The 24652-nt window shown below is 42.0% G+C and overlaps 2 protein-coding genes across 3 annotated transcripts; one reads left to right on the forward strand and one right to left on the reverse strand.

The window, feature by feature from the left end:
* Nucleotides 1–1301: 1301 nt before the first annotated feature.
* slc44a4 (solute carrier family 44 member 4) lies at nt 1302–14978 on the forward strand. 2 transcript variants are annotated; one of them, XM_086192565.1, is made up of 22 exons: nt 1302–1596; nt 6622–6670; nt 6772–6845; nt 8404–8482; nt 8578–8677; nt 8761–8886; nt 9031–9091; nt 9260–9380; nt 9974–10057; nt 10390–10502; nt 10706–10828; nt 11401–11500; nt 11665–11757; nt 11863–11968; nt 12112–12371; nt 12804–12898; nt 13160–13263; nt 13572–13645; nt 13743–13813; nt 13957–14051; nt 14143–14227; nt 14382–14978. In XM_086192565.1, the coding sequence occupies exons 1-22, from the start codon at nt 1557–1559 to the stop codon at nt 14498–14500; spliced, it is 2172 nt and encodes a 723-aa protein (XP_086048691.1). In that variant the 5' UTR covers nt 1302–1556; the 3' UTR covers nt 14501–14978. The 2 variants fall into 2 exon arrangements, with proteins under 2 accessions (XP_086048691.1, XP_086048692.1); XM_086192566.1 differs by lacking the exons at nt 1302–1596; nt 8404–8482 and having other exon boundaries at nt 6629–6670.
* Nucleotides 14979–16127: 1149 nt separating this feature from the next.
* On the reverse strand, nt 16128–24502 carry rnf5 (ring finger protein 5). Its single transcript, XM_086192567.1, has 6 exons — nt 24126–24502; nt 19700–19718; nt 18526–18638; nt 18306–18363; nt 18093–18204; nt 16128–17913 (listed from the first exon to the last, which is right to left on the reverse strand). The coding sequence occupies exons 1-6, from the start codon at nt 24344–24346 to the stop codon at nt 17795–17797; spliced, it is 642 nt and encodes a 213-aa protein (XP_086048693.1). The 5' UTR covers nt 24347–24502; the 3' UTR covers nt 16128–17794.
* Between the last annotated feature and the right edge of the window lie 150 nt (nt 24503–24652).

Raw genomic sequence — 24652 nt, forward strand, 5'->3', positions numbered from 1 at the left:
ATGAACATTTTTAGTGAAAAAGTACCTTTTTCATATGGCACTAAACTTAGTGTTTTCTTATGTAATTGCTGAGTAAATCGATTTCAAGTAATTTTGACAGACTTGGGGGGGGGGAAGCTTGTGTTTAATTATCCTGCTATTTCTGCATTCATAATCAAGCACTTTTTTGATCAGGGTTTGGGTACGGGATGTGAATGATTTGTTCTTGACAGTTGCCTTTAATTTCGTGGTTGAGATTTTGGAAGATACAGAAATTCTCTACTGACGCTCGAACAGACACTTCTGACATGCTTCCATTCCACGCCACAGAATCACTACCGTCACAGAGCTGTTCTTGTTTTTGTTGCAAAAACCCAATTTTTACATGAACTGATGATTCGAAACTAACTTCAGATATTATAACTGGACTGAGACGCGCCTCTTTTATGACATATTTCTATTTCATTTTCAGTGCTGTGCTTAGCAGAACATTCTTTTCTTTTTATTAATTATTATTTTCATGGTTTCCATGTCACATGACCCCAGGTTTCTAAATCAATACCAGATAATGGCAGCAGGAGGCGTGAAAAGGTCACAATCAACCCAAACAGCAAAGATAGAACTAGATCCAGTGTTGAATACAGACATGACGTCTCCCTCTGTCGTCATGTTTCATGTCCCCGGAATTCCTCCCTTAAAGAATCGCGAACACTTAACTTTAACCATACCGTAAGTCTATCGGGAAACCCTACCATATTTTCTCTCTGTTGAAATAAAACACTCACATTAATTCATGTTTATTTTTCAAACAGGAGCTCATAAAGCAACTAGTATTCCGCACACCGCAAAATTTACAAATCATATAATTAAGCTCTATATTAAAGCGTCTGTTTGTTAATTAGAACCTTATGAGACAAACCTCATGTTTAAAAGATTTCTGTAAGAATGAGTTCTAAAACCTGGTTGTTCAACATCTGGTTCCCTTTGTTTCAGGTCTAAGGGATTTGGTTTTAATGTTTTTTGGTTTTTTTTTTTAAGACAAATGTGTGAAATAAGGTATACTAGTTTAAGATATCTTAAATATCAGCTAATACCACCAGGAGTTTTGAAGGGTTTAACCAGCAGTTGCTAACAAGTGGCCAAGTAACTGTACTTTTGTTAAAAAAAAAAAATTGTTTGCCACTGATCTTCAAAAAAAAAGAAGTAAAAATCTCATCTCATTAAACGAGGGAACCCATGGTGGCCTACAAAAATACGTCATCCCTTCGTCACTCGAGGAACTTTCACAGAAGAGAAGTGACTCTTTTGACGACACACGATCTTTGACGGGAGGTGCAGGTGCTCATCCATCAACAGGTGCGCCCGTGACGTCACTGCCTGGTTACAACTGCTGGGAGGAAAAGAAAAAAAAAGATTTTTTAAAACTGCATTATTATGTCAGCTCGCCCGCGCCGCTGCTGTTTTTAAAGCCTCCAGTCGTTGTTATTTTTTTTTTAAATTTTAAATTTCTTTTTAGCTTTTAAAGTTTTAACGTTACTTGATACGAAGAGCTTTTATCTCAGCCAGGCGGAGGAAATATGGGTAAAAAAGTGGAGTCGGAACCGAAGTCGGTGTACGGTGAGTTGACGCCGCCGTTACCGCGGAGAAACGTTGCTGCGACACAAACTCGAGTTTCACGTTACTTTAATATTTTTTTATTTACTTTTATGTACGTGAAGAGTCGCAGGAGAAGTTTATCCTTTTTTTTCTTTTCCTTTTGTTATCGCAGAAATGTTGACCATTGTGGGAAGGGACTAATTGACATGAGCTGAGTTCAAATATATTCGATAGCTGCTTCCAACTATTTGACTCAGCTTTAAAAAATCTCTAAAAAATTTATTTAAAAAAAAAATCTCATGTTATAGTTTTATCTTAATTTACCAAATTGCTCTCCATTCCAAATTGATCTGGTCTATACTCTTAAAGTCGATATCGTCTTTTAGAGGATTTAAAAGATATTGTGAAAAACACGTGTAAACATTTCACATTAGAAGAAGTAATGTTTTATTATCAGAATATTTTTGAAAAGTCCAAAAATCACATATTTACTGTATTGTTCCCTCATTGTAAAAACAGCTGATGTGCAAAGAAGAAACTTGAGCTAATTGGTTGATACTGAAATGTCAAGGTTTGCAGAATGGGTTAAGTTAAGGTTAATAAGTTAATGGTTCACAAGCCACTTTAGTATCATCACAGTTTACGTCTAACTGAAGCAAAACGTCCTTAACCTGAAGAAGAAAGACTTCAGTATCCATTCACTAAACGCGTCATCACCGTTTCCAGTGATGGCTCATATATGAAATGGCGTCAGACGCAACAATAACCGAGGACTATGATGATTTCATGTATTGATATGTTCGTTAGACTGCTAATATTTACAAAGGTGTTTTCAAAACCTGTGACTTTTGTTGCTGATAATTTATTTATTTATTTATTCGGTTAGACAATGACATTTCAGAAAATGTCCATCAACAGATTTTTGAAGTGGTACAAGCAGCCCTAAAAATACAGGCTAGAGGAAAATCCTAATGACTAAAATGCTTTCAGCTTCTTTTTTTTTTTTGTCTAAAGGTGTATTGTGGCGATTGCAGATTCCCATTTGTGTTTATTTATTTATTGATTGGATGGATGAATCACAGGTGATGCTTCTCTGCAGCTTTTGCGAGATCTTGTGAGTGTTGCACCACTGCTTAATACATAAATGCTGACCTAAACCCAACTTCTAAAAATCTCATCATCATTAACCTCAGTGAAACAAATGAACCAGACCAGAAAACTGGAGTGGTGGGGGGAAAAAGATTCAAGTTGGGATCAAGTGGATCATCTTTGTTTGCGACGATTGCAACAATACGATGACGGTCCTGCACTCCTGTCTCGTCTCTCTGTTTTCTGCGCCCGTGTTATTCTTAGTGCTGTTTGAAGTCTTGATGGAGTCGCATGTGTATTGACAGTTAGGGAGGCTTCAGTAAACAAACCCTCCTTGGATGTCAGTATGATTTGGATTTCATCTCTACTCAAATAACACATGAGAACAACACTGGTGTTGACGGTGTACTCATGGTGGTGGTGGTGTGGAAACTGTCATCTTCACACCACGGTTCCAAGCGCCACCCCTCAAATCGACGGTTTCAGACCACATGCTTTTGAGTAACTTTATTGGGCAAAAACATGGCAGCTCTTGTAAAATATAACCACGTTTTGTTTCTACGTTCAAAGTTGTTTCCTAATTTAAGGTTTATTTCTGTCTTAGAATGTGTAGACATGCAGAGTTGGGAAATGAGTCACTTCTGCAGAATCTGTTGCAAATTATTGAGTAAACTATGTGTTAATGCTGCTTGAGGCAACACATAAGCTAGTGAATACAGCTAAAAACAAAAATCAAGGTTTTGCTGTCAATTAAAATGCCATAGTTTTTTGGAGGTTTCACAGCAAAAACAGCGAGGTTAGAAAGGATCACAAATGCTACCTCCTCCATCTTCTGCAAAGGATTTAATTTTACTTTTTGAAAGTCAAAAAGTGAACTTGCTGGGATCGCTTCCCCGTCCATAGTTATAGTGACAGGAAATCTGTTCTTTTGTTCTGAGCTGCTTCCACAGACGTTATTCACTCATGCTAAAGTTTCAACAAGCAAATCAATCAGACTCTTGAATTGATTTGACCTTTACCCTCATATTTTCAGCCACTTTGTTCACTTCTACTGGGAGGGTCGACTGCAGGTTACCAATTAACTAAATTTTCATTTCTTTTGCCTCTAAAATATAAAGAAGGTTTACAATGAAACACAGTTTTTAAGTTTGCTTAGTGTAAGTACACTTTTTAGCCCTCAGTTTAGTCTTACAGGCAGGAAGCACAGCCTGCTTCCTTCCTGTAATATTTGAAATTCATTTTTGCTATTAGATTGACAGTAATAAGAGGTAGACAAGATGTCAGGACCAAGGAGTTACCGTCATCAGGCTTATCTTCCTGTCTGTAAGACTAAACAGAGTTTTAAAAAAAAAAAAGGACAAAACAAAACAACCCAACATTCTGACTGCAAGAACAAATTAATGAGGCCTGATGCTGTACGTCTTGTCGTGCATCTCCACGTGTGTCCATCTGACCACTTGTGTTCAGATTTCCTCACATCACCTTCACTACAGTGTCACATCATTCAAGCACCAGATTTTTGAAACACGGGGCAGATCGGACAACAACAAGCAGTGTCAGGAACTATTATACATGTATGTTACCAAAACAACCCACACATCCTGATTTGATGGGGTTTTTTTTTCCCTGTGACTTCCTTGTCAGAAATGCTTGAGAAAACATTTGCACTGAGCGATACGTGGTCAAATGTGTCCCAGACCAGGGTCTGAGGAGGAGTGAGCGCTTATCTTCTAAAACTGAACTCTAAAATGCTGTTCAGCTCGTATGTCTGCGGTCCAAAGTTTAACACTTCTCAAGCTTTCCTGCAGCTTTTACAAGGATGTAAAACCTGAAAGGTCTTTAGTGGGCAGATGTCATTTACACACAACACACAGCAGTCTCCCAGCAGAGCAGAAATCTGATACTTCCAGGGCCTGACCAACAGGTTCCCTTAGTTGAGAAAAGTTCCACTTGGAGGGAAGTTTTAGGAAATTGCTGATGAACACAAAGACAATGACATATATTGAGGTGTGTGTGTTGTTTTTGTTCATCTGTTGACATATAATCCAAATCCATCCATCCATTTTCTACTGCTTATCCTGTTAAGCGTCTTGGGGGGGCTGGAGCCTATCCCAGCACAAAGACCCGAGAACCCGGTATCTTCTTGCTGTGAGGCGACAGTGCTAATTACTGTGCTGCCCCATAATCCAAATCAGATCGGAAATGTTTTAAAGGTTTTAATTGAGGGGAGAATTCTCTTCATTCAAGATGTAAGGTAGCATCTGCTGCTCTGCCATCATTCTGTGGGTTATTCCTTTGGTTAGACTCAGTCTGGTACTCACCCACATGAACCGCTACTAGCATGTTCAGTAGACTCTGTTTGAAGATTTGCATCCTAGTCAGAGAAGCTGATGTGACGGGCTACTGGCAGTGTTGACACCGCGTGATCATCCCTGATCACATGACTGTCACTGTCATCATTTAGCACAAACTGCTATGAGAAATAATTAGTCACTTCTTCCTGCTAATGTCACACCCATAGAGCTCCAGCTGGCTCAAGGAGTGATGGATTATTTTGTTCTGTATTTCTTCTTCAGAAATAATGACATAAACAGCTGTGAGTCAGTCGATCAGTGGCTTTACTCCCTCATCAGCCTCCACCTGGTGATCAGTTGGACCGATAACTTAAATGTAATAAAAGGAAATTATGCAAATAGGATCAAAATTTGAAAATCAAGCAATATAAAAGGTCTTATTATTCACAACTGCATTGTTAAAACACGGTCATTCTTATTATTAGCATGAATCTATTTCCCAATCCCCACACGCTCAGTCAAAAACAGCTCCAACTTCTCATTCATCCTCTTGTTTCCTGGTGACATCACACAGAGTTGTAACCTCCGCCATGTCCTCACCACTACTTCTGAGGCAAAACTAACAGCCAGATATGACCCACTGCACAAACTGGCATCAGATCTCTTCGATAAACCCGTCTCGGACGAACCAGGAAATCATTGCATCTGGCGATCTTTAACAGAGATAAACCGGATCAAATGTGTCAGCTAGGAACCAAGAACATAACTTTAGAACAACAGCACCCAAAATCTTAATTGCATCACGTGCTACAGCTTCTGCACTTCTAGAAGATGCTCGCTGAATTAAGATCAGTTTAATTCAGTCAGTATTATATGTGAACCATCTGTAAATATGCAGGGTACAAAAGAAATTGCATACAAAAAGAAGACCACATTTTAATTTCAGCGCGGAGGCTTAAATCCACACTGAAGAACCATTATGCTTCAGCCCTTGCTTTCCTATAGAAAACCAAATGTTGAATGAAGGACTTCCCTCCTCCAAAAACATCATTCAAATTTAATTCAAATAACCCTGAGCTGTTAGTGTGTGTGTTTGATTCTTCTCATTTCCACTTTCTTTTCCGCGACTGCACGTTGAGTGGAATATCAGGAACTATGACTGTCTTATTAATGAAAACCACTTGTCATACCTGTTATTGTTGTTGTTTTCATCTGACTTATTCCTGAATTACTCATTTTCTTTGGTCCAGGAAGCAAACCTGAAATATTTATTTCCTTCAACTGTTAGAGAAGTTATATTATGAAGCAACACGCCCATAGAAACAATTCTTCCTTGTCTGTAAGAGTTGTCCCTGTTAGGTTTGCACGGTAATTCATTAACTCTAAAAGGGCACAAGACGGCACATTGCTCGGGAACACATTTTTACAGTACACACACACACACACATTTTGAGATATAATTGAAGGTTAATTGCTGTTGCAAAACCAAGTGATAAACTATTGTGACATTGTTTGAAATCAAAAACAAGGAAGTTGCTGATAAATGTGACACAGTGCCAGTATGTCACCACCAGCAAATGTCATTGATGCGTATGATACATACACAAATGATGTATGTACACCATGATGTCCACTGACTTGGTGTTTACTGCTCTTTGTCCAGGAGAGGCTGCACAGTATGATCCGACCTTCAATGGACCCATAAAGAAAAGGTGAATCTGTCTCATTGTCCACTAACTAGTCTCCCCTGATGGTCAACCAGTGCAAAGGTCGGATAGCTCACTGATGCCTTGCTGTCTCTCTCTTCCATCAGAGGGTGCACTGATATAATCTGCTGTGTCCTGTTTATGGCAGTTATCCTGGGCTATATCGCAGTTGGAATTTTAGGTGAGAGAACCCTGAGAGCACCACACTTTTTTTTCCTTTTGTTTCCACCATGTTTTCACACTAAAACGCCTCTCTGTGTTCACTACGATACCTCCTCTTGTCCATTCTGGTTCTGTTTAGTGACTCAGTGTAATATATCACCCAAAAAAAGTGTATGCAGTTGCCTTCCAAGTACTCATATAACAAACTTGAAGCTGATGGCAACTATTCTAACTACAGCAACAAAACAACAGCAAAACTACCCAAAAACATCAGTTTACAAATTCTCAAGTCCATCATTTGGTAAAATCCAGGTCTTCTTTACCCAACCATGTGCACAATTGTCCACAACACTTTGATTTAAGCTAAAAACAACCTTGAAAATTTCAGGGTATATGAAAGCAGTGCTCTTCTATGACAGCGCTGATCCAGAGGTATTTCAACTCAAATCAAAGTATTTTTGGATTATTTAGGATCCTGCTGGATAAAGAAGAGGTAGATTTTTAACAAACAATGTGCTTGAAGGTTTGAAAGTAAACAGGCCTTTTTTTTTCCTGGACTGGATGCAGGAGGGAGAAAACATCGTCATCTCAAAGTAACCCTCATATATACAAGGCTCCGTTTAGCTCCAGCTGAGCTGAAATTTTAGCACTTTTATAATTCTCATTTACATCTGAAGCTAGACTTGGATTTTTATTTATTTTTTTCTCGTTAACTATCACAAACAACCCTTAAGTTGCATACTTAAGTAGAGCTAACTCTGCTTTAACATGTAGAGTTGTTGAAATTAAGTTGACAGTGGTTCAATGTGAATGTGAGTCAGCAGCTCCTTATTACTTGTCATTAACCTCATTCCAACACGCACGGCCCTTATCTAAAGTCAACAGACCCAAGTAATAGAGCCACTGGCTGAGCGCGTCCCATTTCCTTCACTCGATGCAGTCCAACAGGAGTCGTTGGCTAAGTGGGTTAATCTACTGGCCAGAGCTGATAGAGTAGAGTGAAGTGAGATATCTCCCACTAACACAATCATTTACGACATTATGAGTATGAGGAAGAGTGCTTGGAGCCAAGGAATTCACTTGCTTTTGGGTTTGCGTATGCGCAACAACGAGTTGTCAAAGTCAAGTAACTTTTATTAGCTTTTGAGAATTGATTTAACTTTTAGTTTGTAATGGATTCAATTACAGTAAATGAGAAGCTGTCAAAACACGCTCCTGTCTGAGGGAGGGTTGTGCTCTCCAGTGGTTTTAGAAGATGCTCCTTGTTGGGCATAATTTCAGCCATACGGTTCCTCTGTGAAATACGTTTGTAGTTGCAACGGATGTAAAATTCTCAAATCTGCAGGGTAAAATCACGTTCACTTACCTCAACCAGAGCACACTAGTGCCAGACTTACTTAAAAATCCTCCCCACAAAACACAATTATTGTACAGTTTTAGTGTTAACAGAAGTGGAACCATCTGTCGACGTCAAACATAAGTGTGTAAATGCCCAACTTTTCCTTAGCGTACATGTCATCACTTGTTGTGAGCTCTTACCTCTATTTATTTGAACGTGTGTTTGTTGTTTCTGTCAGCGTGGCTCTATGGAGATCCAAGACATGTTCTTTATCCAAGGAACTCGACTGGATGGTTCTGTGGCATTGAACCCAATCAGTAATTAATTCTCACTTGCATGTATTATAAATCTTATTGTACAGTACACCTTAAATACCAGTAAGCTAACTCCTGTCAACTCCTGTCTTCCTCAGAAACCGACCCAATCTGCTTTACCTCGACATTCTCAAATGTGCCACGTCTGTCAATGTGATGGCATCGGTTCTTAATGGTTTCCAGTGCCCCACCACGCAGGTAAAACCGGGGGGGGGGGGGGGGGCTACCTAGCATTTTACTGTTCTATCAGTGAAATAATCTTCCATCTTCATTCTCCACAGGTATGTGTGGAAAGTTGTCCCACTAATTTCACGGCTGTGGGATTACAGTCATATTTTTCGAAACCAGCAGATGTTTTCCAGCAAAGCCTCTGTGTGCCGTCCTTAAACCTGACAACGACTGAGTTTGTAAGTCTAATTCTGCTGGCATGTGTGTCTCCATCTCTGCAACTTTACGTTTATTATTCTGTATGAAATTTGAAATGTTTGGTCTGTAACCTAGTCATCAAAGGTGACTTCTATTTTAATCACAAGGTACTATTATTCTTTCAGTCTGTTAAAGACATCGTGGAAAAGGAGCTGTGTCCTTTCTTCACTATTCCCACTACACCTGGTGAGTGGAATGGCTCTTGTGCAGGATGATCTTCAAACACTTTAGGGGTGAAAGGTCACTAGGACTTTATTATCCTTGTTTGTCCAGTTAATAGTGGCTAGTGATGCAAAGAGAATATGTGATGATTTAATCCTTTTCAAGCTGATTGTATTTTTCTCTCACGTTTAGTGCTGGGGAGATGTTTGCCAGATATCTCCGCTTTGGGGAACATTCCTGAAGAGTTCTCCAACATTCAAGGCTTGCCCCCCTCCATCAATGACACTGTCAGCCTCATCAGGAACGGCACCGAGTAAGATACTGCTGATCTCTGTGCTCAAGTGATGTCTAGAAAGCAAAATTACTTTTTCACTCATAGAGCCAGGCAGTCACGGTTAAATCACTGATAACCACACCAGTAAAAACACATTAATAATCCTGATGTTTTCTCCTCCTCATCGGCAGAACAGGGTTGGTGGCTTCGTGAGTTTTTGTGTCGACCATTAGTGTAGTTGCTCCTGTTGCTGTCAATGCAAAATAAATTAGAGGTCACTTAAAATACTCTCCTGGGACTTTTTCTTGTAGTCTGCAGAAAAAATAAAATGCTTCTTTTTCTCTCTCTTGTCTCAGTGTTCGGGGGTTGATTGCTATCTTTTGTTTTTTCTTGCTCTGTTTGTGTTTTTTAGAAATGTAGAGGGGAGAAAATTGGCCTAGAATACCAATGACCTTTGACTGATGGCCACTGATGTTAAATAATAGTTGCTTTATCTGTTTCCTTAGCACTGCTTCCATTGTAGCAGCTTATGCTTTAAATAAATGCTTGAAATTAGCAGTAGGAGATAGTGTCTCCTTTGCAGTTCACTGTGGTCAGACTCATCTTGTTGTCTTGTCTTCTGTCCTCATCAGGGACATCGTGAATGGCTTCAACGCCCGCGAGATTGGAGTTCGAATCTTTGAGGATTTTGCGTCGTCATGGCCGTGGATCCTCCTGTGAGTTGGCATGTAGAACTACACTGCCACCTCTTGACAAACGTATAGAAATTGATCCGAAATGTTTAAAGTAACTTATTGAAAACGGAGTTTCACATCAGACAATGTTAGAGTGCAATGTACAGTACAGAGCTGAACTCAAAGATAAAAACCAATGCAGTATTTTGGTGTGTTTTACTGATCATACAGTTTAAAACATTGTTGTATATTACATTCTTACACAAGGTCACACTTTTCATCTCTCAGATTTCTTTGCAAGCTTCGACTTCTATCTCTGCTGTTACGTTTAACCCGTTTTTGTCCCACCCCTCCGTTCTCCCTCCCTCTCTCAGGGGGCTGGTGATAGCCATGGTGGTCAGTATGCTCTTCTTGCTGCTGCTGAGGTTCACCGCTCCAGTCATGGTGTGGGTGCTCATCATAGGAGTCTTGGGCACTGGGGCTTATGGTAAACCTCCTTACTGCAAACTCTTAGAATTAACATTACTAGAGGTTTGGTCGTGATTTGAGCTCCCTGTTGACTCATTTGTGGAGTACCTGAATGACAGAGTGACACACGGAGTTGATTTCTGGCTCCTCCTGTGTTTGATACATATTTGACTTTGTAATGTGTGGTAGTGTTGATGAACCATGTTCTCGTATTCCTCGAAGGGATATGGCATTGCTACTGGGAGTATGATAACTACAAGCGAGCGTCTGCTACCATCACTGATGTGGGTTTCACCACCAACTTCAATGTTTACCTGCAAGTCCAAGAGACCTGGCTGGCCTTCCGTGAGTCTGAATGAGATGCTTTCCACCTGAAATATTGAAGCAGTTTATGTTAATTTACTAGAACCAACCTTTTCTCTCGGTGCAGTCACAGTTTTAAATCAATTTAGTTTGCCTGCTTACTGGAACTTTAGAGGCCTCATCATCATAAATATTCCTTTTCATCAGGGTCTGCTCTGCTGAGCAGCAATACTTCAATACAGAAGACAAGCAGGGATCATTTTGAATTGCTTATTAAATATGATGGGGATTATCTAAGCCTTTGGAAATTATGGTATTGATTGAATTTATGAAATTATGCATTATGGAATTAAGGCTCCCCTGTGTTGGTGGTATTTCAGCTTTTAAATTGTGCACTTGCTCTAATTCAACTGAAGAAATGAGAGGATTGAACCGTTATCATCCACATACTTGAGGCTTGGCTTCCTGCAGCTGTCTTACAGCTCACATTTCATCTTCTTTGTAACATTTCAGTTCCTATTTATTAGTTAAGCTTAATTAGAACTGGGTTTTTTGTTTTTTTTTTACTCCTTCTTGTCTTATTTCTCTAAAGTGTCTCCTCTCTTCTACCTCAGTGATCATCATTTCTGTGGTGGAGGCGATCCTTCTCCTAACCCTCATCTTCCTGCGCACCAGAATCCTTATTGCCATCGCCCTCATCCAGGAGTCTAGCAAGTGAGTCATGATGTCATACTGTTGATATTTCAGTCATCAAATATACTGTTTAATACATTCTTTAGACATACTCAAATGTATTTTAAGGTATATTTTGTTCCCAGTCGTATAAGAATTTGAATTTGACCTCAGTGGTGTGACCTTCTGATGTTTGTGCTCCGCAGGGCAATCGGTCACATGATGTCATCTCTGCTGTACCCGCTGATAACATTTGTTCTCCTGCTGGTGTGTGTCGCTTATTGGGGCATCACTGCTTTGTATCCTTTCACTGTGTGTGTGTGTGTGTGTGTGTGTGTTTAAAATGTTTTAACCCCTTTCTACACCCCAGGGTGTCTGCGCTTCTCTTTAACTGATATGTGCAGATATCTGGCTACGTCAGGAGGTCCCGTCTACAAAGTAGTGGCTCTCAACTCCAGTATGACTCCAGAATGTGGGAGAATCAATGGCACTCAGGACTGTGACCCCCAGGTGGGTGGGCTTTACGAAGGACACAACTCCATAATCCAGGGTCTTTCCATGTAAAACTGAATTTAAAGCAAACTTTGAATCACTGGACACTGGTGGATGTAGAGATTGGGATTAAAATGTTATCTGGTTTCTCCCCCTCTCAGAATTTCACCTCCTCAGATTACCCAGGCTGCCCCTCTGTGAGCTGCATCTTCATTAAATACAATGACGAGGGTCTCTTCCAGAGAAACCTCTTCAACCTGCAGATCTACAATGCTGTGGCTTTTCTCTGGTGTGTCAACTTTGTCATCGCCTTGGGGCAGTGCACACTCGCCGGTGCTTTCGCCTCCTACTACTGGGCCTTTAACAAACCTGGTGACATCCCTATGTTCCCTGTGTGTGGCTCCTTCACACGCACACTCAGGTAGGTCAACGAGCAAGTATGAGTGCGTACATGTGTGTCCAAGTGTTAGTACATGTAGCAGGGCTCTTTCTGTCTATAATTTGAGAATTTGGAAATATGGATCCTTCCAGAGCAATGACGACCACAGCATCTGCCAGTTGGCTGCAGTTTCCATTTTAGCCTCTAGATGGCGCTGTAGTCCTTTTATAAACTAGTTTGAAAACAGACCTCAGCAGCCAACCATTGTATCGTCTGTTGTTGCTTCAGCGGTATTTCAGTCAGCTTCTTTCTCATTGTTCATTTGGAAATTGAAGAATTTCTCATCGTTATCTTTCACCATTAAATCCATACAAGTGAGTGGAACACATGAATGTGTGAATAAATGTGGACAGGATCAATATACTCGTGTAAGCTGGATACTCGTAACCGGTAAAAGGTATTTCTCTCTGTCAGGTACCATGTTGGCTCTTTGGCATTCGGATCTTTGATCTTGACCCTTGTGCAGATAGTGAGGATCATCCTGGAGTACATTGACCACAAAACCAGAGGTAAGGCTGTGATTTCTCATTTCATTGTCATGCACCTTGTTTATTATGTAGCTGCAGTGTAATTAGGGTGTCTGAAGATTCGTTCTCTGGGATGGAAGTAAACTATCTCTCGGAAATGGAGGCAGATGCCATATTTAAGTGATAATGAATGTTTGCCATGTTCAGCTACAGCTTTCCCTCTTGGGAAACATGTACATGCTTCCGAAATGCAGCCCAGCAAACGACAAGGAACTAATATGTGTTTTTGCTCCTCTGCCACAGCTGCACAGAATCCTGTCGCTCGGTTCATATTGTGCTGCATGAAATGCTGCTTGTGGTGTCTGGAGAAGTTCATCAAGTTCCTCAACAGGAACGCATACATCATGGTAAGCTTGTGCTTCATTCCATCTTAGACTGATACGTGTCTTGGACTCGCTGGTCTCACGTCATACAATAAAACAAAAAATAGCACAATGTTGTTGTTTTTTTTTTTTAAATCATCATGACTATGGAGCAGCATGAGAATGAGCTCTACACATCAGACATTAGGTAGCACTGGCTAACAAGTGGCTAATCAAGACCACAAACACACCATCGCTGTGCCACTCTGTACTGTACCTGTTGATGGATTGGATATTATTTGTTGTGTATACGTATACAGTTTTCTTCCTCAAACAACTTGTGTTCTCGACAGATCGCCATTTACGGGAAGAACTTCTGTGTCTCAGCCAAAAATGCTTTCATGCTGCTCATGAGGAATGTTTTAAGGTTTGTGTTTGCAGTAGCAAAGAGGTCTTCAACTGTGTATGAAGCACTGCTGTCTGTGTAAAGACCAGCCCGTAACATGAGTACTGTGGTACTGCAGGGTGGTGGTACTGGATAAAGTCACTGACTTGCTGCTGTTCTTTGGGAAGCTCCTGGTGGTGGGAGGAGTGGGTGAGTACCATAACACCCCCAGTAAACCATCCGTTGGGTTTAACCAATAGAAGCCATCGAAGCTTGAAGTCCGTTTTTGTTTCTCAAGAACACAAAGTCTCCCACTCTCGATACTAACTGATATCGATATCAATCTTCTCCAGGCATCTTGTCCTTCTTTTTCTTCTCTGGGAGAATTCTTTTACCAGGCAGCACCTTCCGCTCTGAAACCCTCAACTACTACTGGATGCCAATTATTGTAAGTCCAAATGACCCTCATCTGATTTCACTTACGGTCATCCAGCAGCATGCAGTGTCTTGCTTTTCTGTAAATCCTTGTTGTGTTGTAGACGGTGGTGTTTGGTAGCTACCTCATAGCTCACGGATTCTTCAGCGTGTACAACATGTGTGTGGATACACTCTTCCTCTGCTTCTGTGAGTCGACTCTTCTGCGTCTTGAAGCCTTCACATTCCCGTGTTTACACTGGAACACTGAATAAAATATCTGATCTAACCTCATAGCAGCAACAATTAGTAAGCTATACACAATATGTGTGCTGTTAGACTTCTCACTGTTTGACTCTTTCAGTGGAGGATTTGGAGCGCAACGACGGTTCCCAGCAGAAGCCCTACTTTATGTCCAAAAACCTCATGAAGATCCTCAACAAATCCAACAAGGCACCCAAAAAGGGTAAACAGAAGGACTGAAGATGTTCCTCTTGAGCTCACAGTTTTCAGGGACCTTTTATTTTATTTTAGAATTTTTTTAAATTTCTGTTCTTTTCCAAGCAAGTTTACCAAAAAAACTGATTTGCTGATTTTGCACATTTGATTATTTTTATCATGTATATATGGAAGGACTGTTCATGGAATGTAACATTTTATGTACAAGGCCACATTTTAGGTTTTTATTTGGCTCTCAGGCACTGTCAGCCTCTGAGGAATTGATTCCACTGTTGATGGACTTCTTCATAAAACAGTTCAGATTGTTTATTGTCAGAAAAATCTTCCAGGGGGCTTGTAAGATTCAAAATGGTCGCTGATAGAAAAAAACTTCATGTTGAGCATGTGGTTTGTTTGGGTAATGTTTGTTGAGTTTTATAAATGTATTTTTATTAACAGAATGATGTTGAATGTTTTGAAGATAATTTAATAAATGTAAAAGTACGGTACATGTTGCTGTGTGTGTCTTATCTGGTGATGGATCTGTGTGACTGCTGGGGTGTCTCCCTGTCTGGAGGGTTTGTTGTCCTGCTTGGCTCATGTGATCCCTCCTGCTGTACATCTGCTGGAAACAGACTAACACACTTTAGTTGTCTGTTTTATGGATCATTTATTCTGAACCGGCACCGTACTTTTTCCTTTGCAGGGCCAAAACTGAATGGTGTTTTTTTTTTTTTTTTGTGTGTGTTGCCGTCTGCACATCTCCAGTTTATTTTACTTCACTTGTGGTGATCTGAGGTTGAAGTGTCAGTTTGATGCTTGATAAAACTACGAAAAATAACGTATTTCTAAAGCTTAGTACAAAGTACAAAATGGGATTTACATACTTTTTAAACTTATTTTGTAATTTATCACTAGGCCTCAAAAATACTTCGAATATTGATGCATAATTTTTTTTCCCCCCATCTGGCAGAGATTTTAACCACTCTCCTTGAGCGACCATGATCTAGAGAAAAGCCTGACTACTTCTGACTTCAATTCAGGCCTCGCATCAAGTGAATCTAGTGCCAAATCCATTATGTGGAGGCTACTGTTGCTTTACCAGTTGCATGATCACAAAATCAAACGGCTTCATGAGTGCGGCAAAGTAATTAAATGGATTAGCGCTGGATTTAAGTTTTACAATCAGTTACCCAGATGAGGGTTTATCCTTCTTCTTACCAACGGTCAGTATTCCTACAGTGGCCTCATAGCTCACTTTCACACAAACAAAACATCTTCATAAACTCAACATTAACCCCCCCCCCCCAAAAAAAAAACAGCTGCAGTGAGAAAAATGTAGCACGTGATGAACCTTTTCGCAGCCATTTTAACTTGGTTATCACAGGTGTTGGTAGTGACAGTAACCAACATTCCAGGACGGATGACAGTTGCCGCTTGCGACTCTTCTGCTTCTCCAGCAGGTGGCAGAGTTTGACTGCAAATTCATCCCAGGCTGTAGAAGATATTGGAAATAAACATTTTCAGGCTCCTTAAGTCTGTTTGTTTCCGTTTTCACCTCTCGTTCACATTTAACCCAGCTGAGATCAACCCTCCCTTCGCAAGCATGTTTCACCTTTTCCTCGAGAGCTGCTGATAAAACAGTGACCACGCGAAACAAGCCGATGCCGTCATCCAATTTTAATCTCAGAGGACAATTGGTTTTGCACAATATCTCCAGGCTTAGTGTGACTGGGTCCCATTAGTCTCATAATACAAAGTGTAGTTTGAACAGACAAGTATACAAGAAATGATGAGCCCCAGCAGCCCTTCTGCCCATCCCGCAGGGGACGAAAAGCACTTACGACCTGATGCATTAGCTTTAGCGGAAATGAACAGAGGTTTAGCAGAGATGAGAGTTTCACGCTGTTCAACCAAGTGAGCTCACTCCAGTTTCAAATCACATTAGCAGGGAAACTTTTAATTTTTTTGCTCTTCACATTTATTTAACGTCGGTGGCGGAATGTGAATTGGCTGAAATGCTCTTTTAAAGCAAAAGTTCAGCCTAATTTTTGAAAGCCAGAAACCATGACTGGTTTTACAAAAGCATCTCAGGGCCTCCTTGCACATTTCGCCCCCCCCCCCCCTCCTCTATGGCTGGTCATCCATTCAGAAACACAAAAACAGCATTTACAATATTCATATATACAAATACATACTGTATATATACACACACACACTCACCCTGTCACACAGACACATACAGCCAGAAACAAACATATCACCGGTGACAAAGTGTGGTTCAGATCTGGTAATCACACAGGCGACTGGTCTGTGCTGTCGCTGTGAATGTGTTGACCTTTACCCGCCGTGAAGAACTAAATAACAACAATTAAAAAAAAAAAAAGGATTCTCCCCACTTTGAACAGATGAAATATACAAGTTCAGAGCTTTTCATTTGCTCTGTGCCACACCCCACCCCCCCCAGCCCCCAAAAAAGGTACCCATGTTCTGTTTGTTGTTCCACAGGTAGAACAGAGGAGGTTCAACACAAGCACACCAGGACAACGTCCGTCTACGAATGACTTCACAGTGCAATGGCAGTTTTTATTAAGACAAATGTATATTCAATGCATCATCTGTGCTACTTCTAGCCATTTTACTTTTTTAGCAGTCGAACTTGTTCATTTAACATGTAAACAGGAACATGAATTCACCTGTACCTCCAAACATGCCGGAGCCACGACTCTTTGGCCTTTTTAGAAGGGAAAAACAGTTACTATAGTAACCACTGTTATCTCTTCACATCCCTGTTTTAACTTTCCACAACGTGCCTCCTCTCTACGCAAGGAATTAACCACACGCCCTCAAAAGGGGGTGGGGTGGGACTGACAGAATTCTCCTCTCCCCACCTTTCAGTGGCGCTGAGAGCTGATTACAGGAAAGCAGAAATCATTTTGATCGCCCACCATGACCTCATAATACTGTCTCCTCTGACCCCCCAGTAGCAGATGCATCCCCCCGACCTTTAACCTTTAGTTTCTGTGTACATATATCTACAGGTGTGTGTTGAGAGGAAGGCTAACATGACTGTTATTTTGGAGAAAGCTGCTTTTCACCCAGTGTTTCTTGCATAAACAAAAACAGAAAAAAAAACAGGTGAGTGGGTGACCACCCTCTTAAATTTTCTGGAAGGAGAAAAATTCCTGGATTTCTTGTTTTGGGATCAAACTCAAAGCTCTCTCAAGTTAGTACCTTGTAGGAAATGTAACGTGAGTGTGTGTCTGTGGCTCAAGTTAAATGTGTTGGTGTCATTAGTCGTCGACCCACTCGTCTACCCCATCCTGTCGTCCCTCGCCGTCACACGCTCAGCAGCCAGAAGAAGAAGAAGATGGCCACAAACAGGAAGAGGGAATCTTGCCAGTTGTAATTGCCGTTGTTGAGGTTAACGTTGCCTTGGTGATCCGTTGCATACTGGTCTGATGGAGGGAGACAGGTGATACAGCGCTAGTTTTCAACTAAGTGTTCAAGATGAGACTCCATTTCAGAATAACATTCTATCATTTGAACGTTACACTCATGATGATCTGCACGGCCATGAACAAGAACCTGAGTAGATTTGAACGGTAGCGTTCCTTATGCTTTAGCAGACGCATACCTGCTCTGTGAAAGGGGTCGTTGGTGTTGAAGACAGTGGTAAAGAAGCCGAAGGGGAAAGCACCGATGCCGAAAGACATGTGGAAACCAGTGTCGCCGAAACCCTGGAACATCTGAGCACAGGCAGAAGAAGAAGAAGAAGAGTAGACGAATTAGATGACAGTCAACTGGACTTGAGGGTGAAGTGAAAGCGCGGACATCCAAACAGACTCACGCCGCCTCTGCTGTCAGGCTCTGTTCTCTGTCCCTGAGGCCGCGGCGGAGTTTTCAACCTGAGGAGCGACACAAGCAGTTGCTGGTAAGGCCACCGTGACGCTGTCATAGGAACTACACACACACACACACACACACACACACACACACACACACACACACACACACACACACACACACACACACACACACACACACACACACACACACACAAAGCCCACCTGGGGTCCTCTTGGCTGGAGCTGCCTCTGCCATACAGCGGGATGACTTTCTCTCTGCTGATGCCTGCTTTACACACGGGGCACTGCTGCCTGCTGGGCCGCGTCTCCAGCCACTGAGAATTAACGGAAATGGAAGAAAAATGTCAAAAACCCTAAGACAAGAAAAAACCCCACAGTTCTTATTCTGAACTGTGGGGTTTTTTTTAAAAGATAAATGCTGTTATCGCCATTTATTTAATTTTGTAAAACAAACTGCAAAAAAAGTCTGTTTTTGTATGTTTTTATAGTTCATCAGTTATGTGCGTGCACTTTTCTTGAAAAACCAAGCATTTACACTCGTGATACACATTTATCGTGTCCCAAATTGTAATGTGGTACAAAATAATTACTAAATTACTTTTTTTCTGAAACTGCAAGGCACTAATATTGACCACCTTTTCTTAGAAAGAGGTGTGTGTTTTTTTACCTGCTCAGTGAACACAACATCAAACACACTCAGGAGACACTTTACACCACATGCATGCCCTCTGTGAGTGTGTGTGTGTGGTGTGTGTGTGTGTGTGTGTGTGTGTGTGTGTCGCGGGCAGGGCAGCAGAAAACAGAGGCATTAAGTGCATTAGCATGTTTAAGCTGCATTAACTCAACTTACAGGGTTCCACCGCGCTGACGTTACATCACAAACACAGGTCGGTTAGGTGAAAGCCAACAAATGGACTCATTCTTTCGCGGCTGCACTGTTAATGTGACAGCTCAGAGCTCAGAGGTGACGTGCGGAGCTCCAGCTGCGTAAAACACTTGAACTCGCGACTCCCACAAAAAACAAACTAGAGTTGCGTCATTCGTCAACACAGTTTTCCATTAGCTGATTAAGCAAATTTGCAGGTCGACTAAGTTCAACAAAAGGTCAATTTAACCTGCGGACGCTGCCAAAGAAGAACGCGCAGTTGAATTCACCCGTGAGGTGGATTCAACTGAATTTGATGCCTTCAGGTTGTTTGATATCTTCAGTCAAGTTTCAGGTTCAATTCCTGAATTTAAAAATGTCAGTACACGTTCAGCAGGGCATCAAAGCTTTCTTGGTAGAAGGTTTGACCTTTGACCTGAGCGGGTGGGATTGATCGGGATATCAGAAACATCGGGTCTTTAAAAAAATATGAAGACAAGAAATACTTACTTGATGAAGACAAGGCCAGCTGGAGAGAGAGTGAGAGATAGAAAGAGAGAGAGAGAGAGACAGACAGAGAGAGAGACAGAAAGATTAATGTTGCGTTCTAAAATGAGCATAAATTTCATCTGCTTCTGTGGTGCAATCAACAGTGAGACGTTCCTAAGGAGCCGGTGATGCAACATGTCCCCCCCCCATCGTGAGTATTAACTGGCCCCATCTGTTGTCGGCTGAGTGGCGGCTGCCCCCGACTCACCTCGCAAGCTGGTACCAAACACATAAGACATTTCTATAACAGTTCTCTGACTCGTTCCTTCAACTGTCCATCTTAGGGTTGGACAATCGGCCCGATGCAATGTCCAAATTATGGGAACGACTTTTTAAAAAAAATATTTCCAGCCTGAGGCTTACACTAAACCCGGTGAAATACTAAAATCAAACAAACACAAAACGAGCATCTCAAATCCCAAGTCATGCTGCAATATCTGCAATACGGGAAGTTTCAGGTAGATTTTTCTAAACTCCACGAGTAAACTAACAGGGTAGTTTCTACTGGCACTGGGCATTCTTCACCACAGGAGGGCTTCTGAGGCCTTTTGAGAAAACGACTGAACATTTGATTGATGACGTTTAAGTTCACGTCACCGTGAAGTTTTTAAAAGGTGGTGGATGACCTCTGAGATGCTTTTGTGGTTAAGCAACAACAACAAAAACGACACACATTTTCGTAATAAATCAAACGGTTCCCTCGGTAATTAACACTCCTCATTCATTCAAGAGTCCCCTGTATCATGAACTTCTTCAGACCAGTCAGCTTTCAGACTCCTCTTCTGCTGTGAGATCAAAATGGAACTGAACTTTCATGACCTTTAATAAGCATCTCTATGTCTTTAAGGTGGTCTGACGAACAGTGAATGAATGATTCATCAGTTCAAACAAAGACGGGGCTTTGCCGTGTCCAGTGGTGCATAACTGAGAACTATTGGTTGTTACGGTTTTATTCTCTTTTTGTGATTTCCTACATGTCTCTGAGTGAAATTCCTCGGGAGATAAACATCGACTGCGGGACAACAGGTCGAACATGTTACTAGAACCTTCGCTGTTTCACCTGCACTTCAGGTGGACTCAACATGAGGTAAAACACAACCTGGTGTCAAACGCTGCAGGCTTTTACACACACACACACACACACACACACACACACACACACACACACACACACACACACACACACACACACACACACACACACACACACACACACACACACACACACACACACACACACACACACACACACACACACAGATTGCTGCTGAGAACAGTGTTCCTTTAGACGCTAACGCCTCCTCCATGAACACAGCAACCCATTCGACTCTGAACATGAGGCCTAAAATAACGGCTTCGTTTCCAGTAAGAGGCTCAACAGCCGTCCGCTCGCGCTGTGACACACGATCACGGACTCGATTATGGGACTTAACTTTTCCACGTTGCTAAACAGATCAAAGAGGATTAAAAATGGGAGCTAAATTCATAGTAACTGTGAAATAAATAATCAATGAGGTGAGCGGGGGAAAAAGCAGTGGCGATGCGATGTACCGCGAGGACTCGAGCATGGAACATCACGTGAGATAGAGGGGTTCAAGGTAACTTCCTGCTACTGTTAGCAGATTAATACACCTCACTGCAAAAAGCACATTATCATAGAAATAATCTACAAAATGTAGGGGTGATGACGTCCCTACAATTTACTACAAAATCTTCAAACAGAAGCCCCCGCCCTCTTCACTCAGCTTCTCAACATGACCAATAGCGCTAAACATGAGGCCGAGAACATTACGCCGACCTCACCCCTGAAGGGGACTTTGAGGAGACAGGTTAAGTGGTGCTTCCTGACCCGTCAATCATCGAGGAGGTGGTCGACCTCCAGGAACGGCACAGGATAGGGGCAAGGGTCCTAAAGGATGCCTTCATTCCAGGAACTGTTAAGTTAAACACTTAAATGATGAACTTATAAACATCCATCCTTCCATCTATTGTCATTACTTATCCTGTTAAGGGTTGCGGGGGTGGGGGGGTGGAGCCTATCCCAGCAGCCTTCAGGTGAGAGGTGGGGTTCACCCTGGACAGGTCACCAGTCCATCACAGGACCAACACATAGAGACAGACAACCATTCACACTCACAGTCACACCTACAGTCAATTTAGAGCATCAATCAGCCTCGTCCCCTCTTGATGTCTTTGGACTGTGGAAGGAAGCTGGAGTACCAGAGAGAACCCACACAGGAACAGGGAGAACATGGAGACTCACACAGAAAGATCCTGTGCTGGAGCCGGGGCTCGAACCCAGAACCTTCTTGCTGAGGCCACAGTGCTGACCACTGCACCACCATGCAGCCCTAAACAGATCCATTTAAATATTTTTTTTAGACCACAGTGGAGGTTGGCACTCTCCTTGGGCGGTGAGACGTGAGACTAATTTCTGTAGTTATGTGGATAAAATGGCTGACAGCTAAACATTTTAGTTCATGCTCAATTTGAAAAACAAAATGGTGAAACAATGAATGAAACAAACAATTTCTGAAATAAAAAAAACAAACAAACAAGTGATTAAATAAATGAGAGCTCGATCATGAAAATATGTAGCAGCTGCAGCTTGAAAGGTCAAAAACAGCCTGTTGACCTCAAGTTCACAACACATAAAACTTCCTGAGAAATTAAAGACATTGTCAAAAAACAGCCCTATGATTCAACCCTCTAGCCAAGTGGCGATGGAGCCCGAATCACCTTGACGACGGCGGCAACAGCAACGAGACTAGCGCACGTGCAAGTTTGGATTTAAGGTTGCAGCAGGTGAGGTCTGATGCCAGCGACTTTCTGACTTGCCGATAGTTTCATCATCGCATTAGAAAGAAGCTGAAGGAGCAACATGGCAACTCAGTTACATCAGAGCTTCAACTCCCGGTTGCATAGCAGCCGCACAACTGTGTGACGCAAAGTTGGCAGAAGAGAACCTCTAAACAAGCACAAGCATGGTTTTTAGCATTGAAGCAGGAAGATTGCTGCACTCTTTCCTATTAACAAGGAGCCAGTGTGGCGTTTTTAATCTAAATTTATTTAATATGAGAAATAAACAGGCAAGTCAAACTGGCCGTTCACTCCTCCGAGAAACTATAAGTGGATCTCTGTGACACTCCTTCGTTTCTTCTGTACAGCCCTGTGTGTGTCGTAGAAACATTTTCCTTCTTGAAGAATCCGTCTTAAATCGCATGGTCTTTTACCTCTACTGCAGTTTTAGAAGGAGAAATTTAAGTGTTGATTTTGTCAGTTTGTACAATTTTTCTTCAAAGTCTCCAGGTTTTTTTTTTATACAGCTTTTCAAAATAAAATAAAAAAGGGATAACCTCTGTTATCAAACTGCTGACAGGCTGCAACGAGTCCCCACCTCCATTTCTGTAGCTAAAACACACACACACACCTCTCACCTCATCACCGGCAGCTATAAACTGGCGCCTGCGACAGGTTCTACTTTCACCCACGCAAAACAGACAGGGCTCTGACTTTTACTACAGAGAGTTTAGAGAAAGCAATTAGGTCTGACCCCAATTCTAAATTCTTGGCCCGAATCCCACATTACCTTAAACCTGCAAGTAAACATGGTAATACTCATGAATGAGACACACACACACACACACACACACACACACACACACACACACACACACACACACACACACACACACACACACCACTGTTTATATGTGCTTTCTCAATGTTAAGCCTGTTAAAGGTTTTAAAGGTGATTAACATGTTTCTCTTCATGGTTATTTGTTAGTAATAGTAGCTAACAAAATCAAAAGATACACTTCACTAGCCTGCGGCGGTTTTGCTTTCACCCTGCAACTGTAAAAACACTAATTTCACACAATTTACACTGATTTTAAATCACAGTTGTGTTTTAGAGAGTAACTTTTACAGCACACTGATCAACTCCTGCAATCCTGAGTGAATGAGAATGGATCTGATCTGATATCAGCAAGTGACCCAAGTGAACTCCCAGACACAAAGAGGGGGAGTGAGCAGCAGGGTGTGTGATACAGCTGGCAACAAGCGTGACCTCTGACATACAAAAGAACCATGAAATGATCCGCAAGAGACTCACAAGATCAGAGCCGATCACATGTGCAAGTCCGGGGATCAGCTTTTATCAGTGCCTTGGAGATGTGGCGTAGAGAAGGTTGAAGTTCAGCCATGTTTCACTCCAGCAACACAGCCAGCAAACCAACACCCTCCCCAGTAATGTTTAGCAAGCCATCTTGTCACATTACACGCTCCTCTAGGCACTGGGAAACACAGGCCCAACACAGCTGAATATAAACAAAAACAGCCACCCCCTAACCAAGAAACTCCCCCTTCTACCCGCCTCGCTTCCTACCAGAACAAGTGTCCGCACATGCTGATGACAGCGTCCCTGGCAGTGTCCAAACAAATGTTGCACTCGAAGGTGGCTCGGTCCCGCTCCCGCTCGCCCTCCCCGTTACCACCGCTGCTGCTGCCGCCCGGCCCGTCACGGTCGTTGCTGCTCTCCTGGCCTGGGAAACCTCCTCTGTTGGCCGTCCCGCCTTCACTGGAGGACCGGGGATCCGTGGCCGCCATGATAATTACTGCGCTAGTGGAAGGTACCGCTCTAAGCCGTCACAGACGGGCCCGACCCTGCCTAGCGTTCGCTGTGAGTCAGCCGCGACGACAACTGTCACCACCACCACCGCGAGGAGGCTGTGCTGAGAATGATTTACCTGGATGAGGGGGACTTCCGTTTCCGGTAAAAACACAGGGGAGGGCGGTGTTAATGTAGACACCGCCCTCCTCGCGTCAACAATCAATGTATTATTATTATTATTATTATTATTATTATTATTATTATTATTACAGTCGTAGTAGTGGATATTAGCATTGTTGAAC

Source organism: Aulostomus chinensis, chromosome 22 (assembly GCF_037954235.1).
Source record: "Aulostomus chinensis isolate RoL2024-O1b breed Wild chromosome 22, RoL_Achi_v1.0, whole genome shotgun sequence".
NCBI lineage: Eukaryota > Metazoa > Chordata > Actinopteri > Syngnathiformes > Aulostomidae > Aulostomus > Aulostomus chinensis.